The sequence below is a fragment of the Ranitomeya imitator genome, chromosome 10 (assembly GCF_032444005.1).
Source record: "Ranitomeya imitator isolate aRanImi1 chromosome 10, aRanImi1.pri, whole genome shotgun sequence".
Classification (NCBI taxonomy): domain Eukaryota; kingdom Metazoa; phylum Chordata; class Amphibia; order Anura; family Dendrobatidae; genus Ranitomeya; species Ranitomeya imitator.
The window spans coordinates 24,446,791-24,456,167 of NC_091291.1; the positions used below are offsets into that span (position 1 = coordinate 24,446,791).

Consider the following 9,377-nt stretch of genomic DNA (forward strand, 5'->3'; position numbering starts at 1 on the left):
AGGAACCGCAACAACTCAGGCATGAGGGAAGACCCCATAAGGTCATAGGGGTAGAGGAATGAGGAGCAGAGGGCAGAAAAATTACCACCGCTCTGCTGACCCCACAACTCCAGAACCCAGACCTCCTCTGGTATCAGAACAAACACGATGAGCTTTATGGCTGAGCAGCTGCATGAAGCTGTACATCACCAAGCAAAATGCCGAGCGTCAGATGGAGCGATGTAAATCCGCCAATACTGGACGTGTTCTGTGCAGTGGCAAATCACATTTCAATATACTGTATCTGCCGTCTGATGGAGGAGTCTGAGTTTAGTGAATGCGAGGAGAATGATACCCACCTGACTTCATTGTGCCCACTCTGCGGTATGGTGGAGGAATGGGTAGTACTGTAGGCTTGCAATGGGATCGACTTTGGCCCTTTGTTTTAGTAAAGGGAAATATTATTATTATTATTATTATTATTTATATAGCACCATTGATTCCATGGTGCTGTACATGAGAAGGGGTTACATACAAGTTACAGATATCACTTACAGTAAACAAACTAACAATGACAGACTGATACAGAGGGGCGAGGACCCTGCCCCCGCGGGCTTACATTCTACAGGATTATGGGGAAGGAGACAGTAGGTTGAGGGTTGCAGAAGCTCCGGTGTTGGTGAGGCGGTAGCTCCGGTGTTGGTGAGGCGGTAGCTCCGGTGTTGGTGAGGCGGTAGCTCCGGTGTTGGTGAGGCGGTAGCTCCGGTGTTGGTGAGGCGGTAGCTCCGGTGTTGGTGAGGCGGTAGCTCCGGTGTTGGTGAGGCGGTAGCTCCGGTGTTGGTGAGGCGGTAGCTCCGGTGTTGGTGAGGCGGTAGCTTCGGTAGTGATGAGGCAGCAGCGGGGTCAGTGCAGGCTGTAGGCTTTCCTGAAGACATGGCTTTTCAGGATCCGTCTGAAGGATCCGAATGTGGTTGATAGTCGGATGTGTTGGGGCAGAGAATTCCAGAGGATGGGGGATATTCGGGAGAAGTCTTGGAGGCGGTTGGGGAGGAGCGAATAAGTGTGGAGGAGAGAAGGAGGTCTTGGGAGGACCGGAGATTATGTGAGGGAAGATATCGGGAGATTATTTAAGAGATATATGGAGGAGACAGCTTATGGATGGCTTTGTAGGTCAGTATTAGTAATTTGAACTGGATACCCTGAGGGAATGGGAGCCAATGAAGAGATTTGCAGAGAGGGGAAGCAGAAGAGTAGCGAGGAGAAAGATGAATTAGTCGGGCAGCAGAGTTAAGGATGGACTGGAGAGGTGCAAGGGTGTTAGCAGGGAGGCCGCAGAAAAGGATGTTGCAGTAGTCAAGGCGGGAGATGATGAGGGCATGCACAAGCATTTTAGTAGATTGACGGTTGAGGAAAGGACGGATTCTGGAGATATTTTTGAGCTGGAGGCGACAGGAGGTGGAAAGAGCTTGGATATGCGGTTTGAAGGACAGGGCTGAGTCGAAGGTTACTCCGAGGCAGCGGACTTCCGGTACGGGGGAAAGCATGATGTCATTGATTGCGATAGATAGGTCAGGTAAGGAAGATCTATGGGATGGAGGAAAGATGATGAGTTCAGATTTGTCCACATTGAGTTTGAGGAAGCGAGAGGAGAAGAAGGAGGATATGGCTGATAGGCACGCTGGAATTCTGGACAGCAGAGCGGTGACGTCTGGGCCAGAGAGGCAGATCTGAGTGTCATCAGCATAGAGGTGGTACTGGAATCCATGGGATTTTATGAGTTGTCCAAGCCAAGTATATAGATTGAGAAGAGTAGGGGTCCTAGAACAGAGCCTTGGGGGACTCCAACAGAGAAAGGGTGGGATGAGTTTGCCACCTACTTCAAAAACAAGATCGACCAAACAAGGCAAACCTTTACTTGTCCACCACCCCAACCACTCCATATACCAGACCTCTGCCCTTCCCTAATAACATCCCTCTCCAACATCACTGAAGGAGAGCTTACTCGCCTCTTTTCCAAATCACACCTCACCACCTGTGCACTTGACCCCATACCTTCCCACCTGCTCCCCAACCTCACTAACACGCTCATTCCCGCCCTAACCCATCTCTTCAACCTATCGCTCTCTTCAGGTACCGTCCCCTCTGCCTTCAAACATGCCATCATCACACCCATCCTCAAAAAAAATAACCTTGACCCAACTGCTATGCCCAGCTATGGCCCCATATCACTGCTTCCGTTTGGTTCAAAACTCCTTGAGCAGCTTGTCCATGCTCAAGTTTCCTCCCACCTCTCATCTCTCTCCTTGACAACCTCCAATCTGGCTTCCACCCCCACCACTCCACCGAAACGGCCCTGACAAAAATTACTAATGACTTAGTCACAGCCAAAGCTAACAGACAGTTCTCCATCCTCCTCCTTCTTGACCTGTCCTCTGCCTTCGACACAGTCGATCACTGCCTACTGTTACAGATTCTTTTTTTCCCTTGACATCAAAGACCTTGCCCTGTCCTGGATTGCCTCATACCTGTCCAACCGCACATTTAGCGTTTCCCACTCCCACACTACCTCCTCATCCCGCCCTCTCTCTGTTGGAGTCCCTCAAGGCTCTGTCCTAGGGCCCCTACTTTTTTTCCATCTATACCCTTGGCCTAGGACAACTCATAAAGTCTCTCTCCTCTGCAAATCCCTCCACTGGCTCCCAATTCCCCAACGAATCCAGTTCAAACTACTAACACTGATCTACAAAGCCACCCACAACCTGTCCCCTCCCTATATCTCTGAACTAAACTCCCAATATCTTCCCTCACGTAATCTTCGATCCTCCCGAGACTTCCCACTCTCCTCCACACTTATTCGTACCTCACACAACCGCCTCCAAGATTTCTCCCGAATATCCCCCATCCTGTGGAATTCCATGCCTCAACTCATCCGATAATCCACCACCCTCGGATCCTTCAGATGGAACCTGAAAACCCATCTCTTCAGGAAAGCCTACAGCCAACAATAACCGAGCTGCCGCCTCACCACCGCCAGAGCCGCCGCCTCACCACCGCCAGAGCCGCCGCCTCGCCAGAGCCGCTGCCTCACCCCTACCTTCTGTCTCTTTCCCACTATCCCATAGAATGTAAGTCCGCAAGGACAGAGTCCTCTCCCCTCTGTACCAATCCGTCACTGTAAACCTGTTTACTGTAAACAATATCTATAACCCTGTATGTAACCCCTTTCTCATGTACAGCACCATGGAATTAATGGTGCTATATAAATAAATAATAATAATAATAATGAGGAGGTAGTGTTGGAGTGGGAGACGCTGAATGTGCGGTTAGAAAGGTACGAGGAGATCCAGGATAGGGCGAGGTCTTTGATGCCAAAGGAGGAGAGGATCTGTAGTAGGAGGCAGTGGTCAACTGTGTTGAAAGCAGAGGACAGGTCTAGATGGAGTACAGAGTATTGTCCATTAGCTTTGGCGGTAAGTAGGTCGTTAGTGATTTTGGTCAGGGCTGTCTCAGTTGAGTGATGGAGGCGGAAACCAGATTGTAGATTGTCAAAGAGCAAGTTAGATGAGAGGTGGGAGGAAAGTTCAGCGTGGACGTGCTGCTCCAGGAGTTTGGAAGCGAATGGGAGCAGCGATATTGGGCAATACCTGGACATAGTAGTTGGATCGAGGGTTGGCTTTTTAAGGATAGGCGTGATTGTGGCATGTTTGAAAGCAGAAGGGAAGGTGCTTTTGAAGTTAGTGATAGGTTGAAGAGGTGGGCTGGAATGGGATAAGTGTGGTGGTGAGGTTGGGGAGGAGGTGGGAAGGGATGGGGTCGAGCGCCCAGGTGGTGAGGTGCGATTTGGAGAGGAGACAAATCATAAGGCTTCAGTAAACCAATACATATTGCACAATTGAATGCTACCAATGTTTCGGGTACAGTTTGGGGAAAGGCCCTATGACTGTGCACCAGTACATAAAGTACATGAAGACGTGGTTGGTGGAAGAACATGAACAGCTGCAAACAGCCCAGAATTCATCTCCATCCAACATCTTTAAGGATAAAGTAGATTGTGATCCTGTTGGGACTCATATTTCTACTCCTGCTCAATGACTTCTGCTTAAATGCATGACAGCGTTTGAGCATAAACGGGATTTCTATCCCTATATTTGCCCGGATAGAAAATGTCATGTGTTACCTCTAGAATCAATTAGTTAGAGCAAAAGGCTGTTACCATAAGTCAGATTTGGCACTGGAGAACCACTAGTGTCTGTGTATTGCATGGATCACTTGACTTTAGTCCATGGAGAAGGCGACCACTGTTGGCTCTGGCAGAAGAACAACCCCTTTAGCAAAGAGAAGGATGAATGAATGATGAAAATTCTTCATAGGTTCATACATGAAAAACTTTATAGTGTTAAAGTAATAACAGCAAGATCTGATTTTATTTCCATTTCTATCCTCTTCGACTCCAGTGCCCACGTTCAACATGACCAAGAATGGACTCGTCTGCCGCTCCTGCATATCTGGTGACTCCGACTGGTGTTACACTTCAGAAACAATGCAGTGTACAGGGGTTGAACATATGTGTTTGCTTCAAAGATCAAAAGCAGGTACCAAAAATAATTTCTCCTTTATTAATCACTTTAAAAAAGGAACCGAAGGCAAAGACTGATCTGGTCTCTAAATAAGATTTTTGAAAATGAGCACAAGGAGGCCAGAAAAGGAGATGTATTGTTCATGTGAAAAGAAAATAGAAAAATAATTTATTAAAAAAAAAAGTAAATATAGAAAATATCGAGATAACATAATTTCTAAATGAATTAAATTAGCAAATCTTTCTTGTTTTGTCTATGGAGATAATGATTATGGTATAATGAAATGGCTGCTATCTTGTTACACTGGCAGAACCATGAATATTCAGGCAGGTGCTTGTGAGCATGTGCAGTCGTAATCTCCACATCTTTCTTTATTTGCTCTAGGAAGTTTTGTGCTGTGACCTGAAAATAAGCTATGTCATATACTCCAGGTGAGGGCAGCGGAGACTTCTGCTGCACATGCTCATAGACACTTGACTTTCATTTCCCCTTTCCCTTCCCTTCCCATTCCTCTCCTTTTCTTTTGCTTTCCTTTCCCTTTGGTTCAATTCCTTTCCTTTTCTTTCTCGTTCCTTTCCTTTTCTTTCTTTTTCATTTCTTCCCTTCCTTTGTTTCCTTTGCCTTCTTGCCTTTCCCTTCCTTCACTCTCCTTTCCTTATCTTTCCCTTACCTTCCTTTTCCTTTCCTGCCCTTTCCCTTTTCTGTCTTTTTCCTTTCCTTAATTTCCCTTCGTTTCCCTTCCTTTTTTACATTTCCTTTCCTTTCTTTCTCCCTGTTTCCATTCCCTTCCTTCCTTTTCTGTCCTCTTCCTTTCTTTCCATTCCTTCCTTTCCCTCTCCTTTCCTTTTATTTCTTTTTCTTTCCTAGCCCTTTCCTTTTCTGTCCTGACCTATCCTTTTCTTTTCCTCTATTTTCCTTTCTCTTCCTTTCCTTTCTTTTTGCCCTGTTTCCTTTCCCTTCCTTTCTTTTGTGTTCCTTTGCCTTTCTTTCTTTCTTTCTTTCTTTCTTTCTTTCTTTCTTTCTTTCCTTCCCTCTTCTTTCCTTTTGTTTCTTTTTTCCCTTTCCCTTTCCTTTTCTTTTCTGCCCTGTCCTATCCTTTTCCTTTCCTTTATTTTCCTTTCTTCCTTTCCTTTCTCTTTTTTTCCTTTTCTTCCTTTGTCTCTGTAGACCCTATAGCATAATAAAAAAAAAAAACCTTCAATACTCACCAACCCATTTACCGGTCCCACCACCCCACTGCCCTCTGTCTGCTGCTCCGTGGCTGATCTTTGATCTTTCCGGCATCCAATGCCATCTCCAGCCTCTTCATTCTAGGCCAGGACTTCCAGACGTGATCAGGCCTAGGATATTCCTGTGCCTCATGCCAGTGCAATGTATGTCATGACATAACAACGTATGTCATGACCTTATGCTGCATAGCGGCCTGATCACGCCTAGAGTGAAGGCCCGAGATGTGGCATGTGACTGCAGAAAGGAGTAACCCGAAGGAAATGGACGGCAAGTAGCTGGCAGCAGGTGCAACACCACAAAGGAGAAATTAGGTGATTTTTTTTTTTTTGGCAGCCCTTTACAATTCAACAAAACGGCACAGTGTGAATTGAGGAAAAAAAATCTAAATTTTAGAAAATGCGGACTTTTGTGAAATTCCACTTGAATAAATGTTCACATCTCTATTATCAAGCTTTTCATTTAGAAATACAAGAGACTAATATAAACTATATTCCATAAACCTAATTTCTGAACACTGTACTACAGAAAGATATGATCGTTATGATCGTTTATGTAATTTATGAATTACTTAAAATGAAAACTCAACTGTAAATGTTCTCTGCTGCCAATGAGAAAACGTTAAAGGTCAGACCATGTTCTTAGATAAGGAGTAATATTGAGTTCGATTTTTTTTTTAATCTTTTTAGGATCAATTAAAACAGCCATCAGGGGGTGTGCAACAAAATCCATCTGTGATCTTGGCAAATGGACAGAAAATATTGGAGGTGCAGCAACCGATGTGAAGTTCACCTGCACTAGTGGTGGCATAAGTGTCCATAAAGTTCTCCTGGCTCCGGCCATCGTGTGTCTCCTGCTGATTAACTTCTTTTAACAGTTATTCGGGATCTTTAAATGCAGTAGACCAAAAAAGATGACCACTGTGTACAGTGTAGAATTTGATTTATATTATTCTTTCATTTTTTGTTTCGTATTGAATTTTGCCTCTAAAATATCCAGGTAACGAAATAATAGAACTTCTGCATTTATTAAAAAAAAAAATTACTCTTGTTTTGAAAAAAACTGTTTCCATTAATTATAACTTGAGACTTTGTGAAACGCACCTCAACCACTTACACAAAAAATGTACAACTGATTTAGGAATTTGGAGCGAATCTGCCAAAATTTCAATTTGGAAGATTCGCTCATAATCTGTAGGGAAATTTTGATTCACAATAAAATTACCTTAGGCAAAAATTGAGTGAGAGAATTATCCAGAAAGAGGGAAAAACGTGGCACTCACCCACCAAATAAAACGATAAATTTTTCATCTTGTTAAAAAAAGTTCCAGCAAGAGAATAGTTTAATACTCCCAAGGACAATGGCCGTTTTGCGCTTCCTGGGGGTCAACAGAAGTATAGGACCCGTTGAAGCGCAGACGGGGCGAAACGGCCATTGTCCTAAGAGTGTTCTATTATTCTCCCGCTCCAACTTTTTTACAAGATGAAAAATTGAACGTTTTATTTGGAGGGTGAGTGCTACCTTTTTTCTGTTTCTGGACAATTGTTCTGGCGTCCAGAAGGACCGGAGGTTTTATGCAGGTTGATGAGATATATTGTGGTGGCAAGACAAAGGGGATCTGGTGCCGGTATTTTCTCTGGTCTTGAGAAAAATTGAATGAGACTCGATTGCTGTTAAAACAAACAAGAAAAAACAAAAACAATACAAAAATATTCATTTATTATGCTCTGAGGTCTCCCAACCCTGTAGTATAAAAATGGATTGGCCTGGAAAGGGATGAAATAGCAGTAAATGATAATAATCACCTAGTTCTTCACCTGATCCCCCGATAGCTTCGTAAGGCCCAAACTCCACTCTGTCATTGGTCTCCTCTTCACTCTCTACCAGCGTTGACCAAACCGCGATGACTTTTCTGATGTCTTGAGAACATGAATCTCCCAAGCTCTAACGCTGGCTGCCATTTTCCAGAATTGCCTGAATAAAATTTCCCCAAATTTGGAATTACCAAATTCCAAACATTTTTTGGAAATTCTAAAGAATTTGAATTTATTGAGAATCAGTTTTTTTTTATATCTTTTTGATGCTGAAAAATTCGACTTGATTTTCATGAGAAATCCAAGACGCTTTTTTAAAAGGTTTTCTAAAGTTATTTTCACACGTTGCATTTTTGAAGCTTTCTTTTTTTGCTGTGTTTTTTATGCAAATTAAAAGCTGCTTTTTACAGTGCCATATAAACACCAATATAAGAAGGCTCCACACTAGAGCAAATTCAATAAAAAGATATTTTTATTACCAAATCACAAAAATATAACAACAATATAACTCAAAGGTGAGGACCACAAAACAGACAGGAAAGAAAAAAGTGGATACACCTGGAGACAATCTGTATATATATAGAGTCACAGATATCACTTGTGACTAACCACGATAATGCATATTTATTAATTAGGCATAATACGGTATGTAACATAGGAAATCCTATCTCACAAATATAATGCACCCCTACACATACTGGGCCACCATGTTTGTGACCATAGTATACCTATGGAAGAGTAATACTCATTCATCAGGCCAAACAGAAGGGGCTAACTAAACACATTCATATATAAACAAAGCATTAGCATGATAATTACCAAAGGTGACAGAGGGAGTCTCCAGGCGTCCACCACACCCGACGCGCGTTTCGCACTGAAATGCTTCTTTTTACTGAATTTGCTCTAGTGTGGAGCCTTCTTATATTGGTGTTTATATATTCTTTAAATGGTTTCCATTAGGATATATGCTTTTTACAGTGCCAGCAAAAGCTATGAAATTACAGAAATCTCATGCACATTATTGATTGATTTATTTTCTTCTGGTTCGATTGGAAAACTGCTGAGATTTTAAAAACTGCAAGATGTCAATTTTTTAAGCTTTTTTGCATCATTTTTTTTCACCCCAGAAAGCAACGAGGAAGTGCAAAAAAGCAGAAAAAAACAGCTTTTTTGGTGAATAAAACTAACTTTATTAAACATGTACTTTAGGCACATGACATGTAATCTGCACTAATAAAGGAATTCTCTGCATTGTGCTACACTGCTTTTTCATTCTTCTTTCTGCCCATTGCTGAGTGAACATGCACAGTAAGGCGATGGTCCCAGTATCAGTTTCTTGCTGGCAGCTTCTTTTAGGCTGGTGGGCTGATGTTCATTGGTAACCACTCCCACTTCCCTTTAAATAGTCACATGAGCCATCAGCTGATCGTCAATTAGAGAGTAATTTCTATGCAGACCAGCTAGGTGTGTGGAGATCTCCTGTAACTGATATTGCCGCTGTTGGAGTCCAGCTATCCTGGTGCCGTTTTCTCTGCTGCTGGAGAGTACCAGATTCTGAGCTGAGTTGTATTCTTTCTGTCAGTTCCCTGTTTGTCTCTTTCCCTGTGTAATATTACCTGCAGTTACGAGGCTAGGGTCCTTACTGGCCAGTGTATAATACAGCGGGGGGTAGGACTCACATAGGGCATTAGGGGAGCTTAGGGTTAAGTACAGGTTGATGTCAGGAGGTGTCTCATACCCCTCTCACTAACGTTAGGGCCTTCCTCTCCCTTTATCATCC

The 9,377-nt window shown here is 43.3% G+C and overlaps 1 protein-coding gene across 1 annotated transcript in view; it reads left to right on the forward strand.

Annotated features, from left to right (window-relative positions):
* The window catches only part of LOC138652045 (phospholipase A2 inhibitor and Ly6/PLAUR domain-containing protein-like), a 28,415-nt gene extending 19,562 nt beyond the window's left edge, over nucleotides 1–8,853 (forward strand). Inside the window, exons 4-5 of the mRNA XM_069742760.1 lie at nucleotides 4,434–4,571; nucleotides 6,473–8,853. Coding sequence (XP_069598861.1) covers nucleotides 4,434–4,571; nucleotides 6,473–6,657 — 323 coding nt within the window. The 3' untranslated portion in view covers nucleotides 6,658–8,853. The remainder of the gene's footprint in view (nucleotides 1–4,433; nucleotides 4,572–6,472) is intronic.
* The last annotated feature ends 524 nt before the right edge of the window (nucleotides 8,854–9,377 follow it).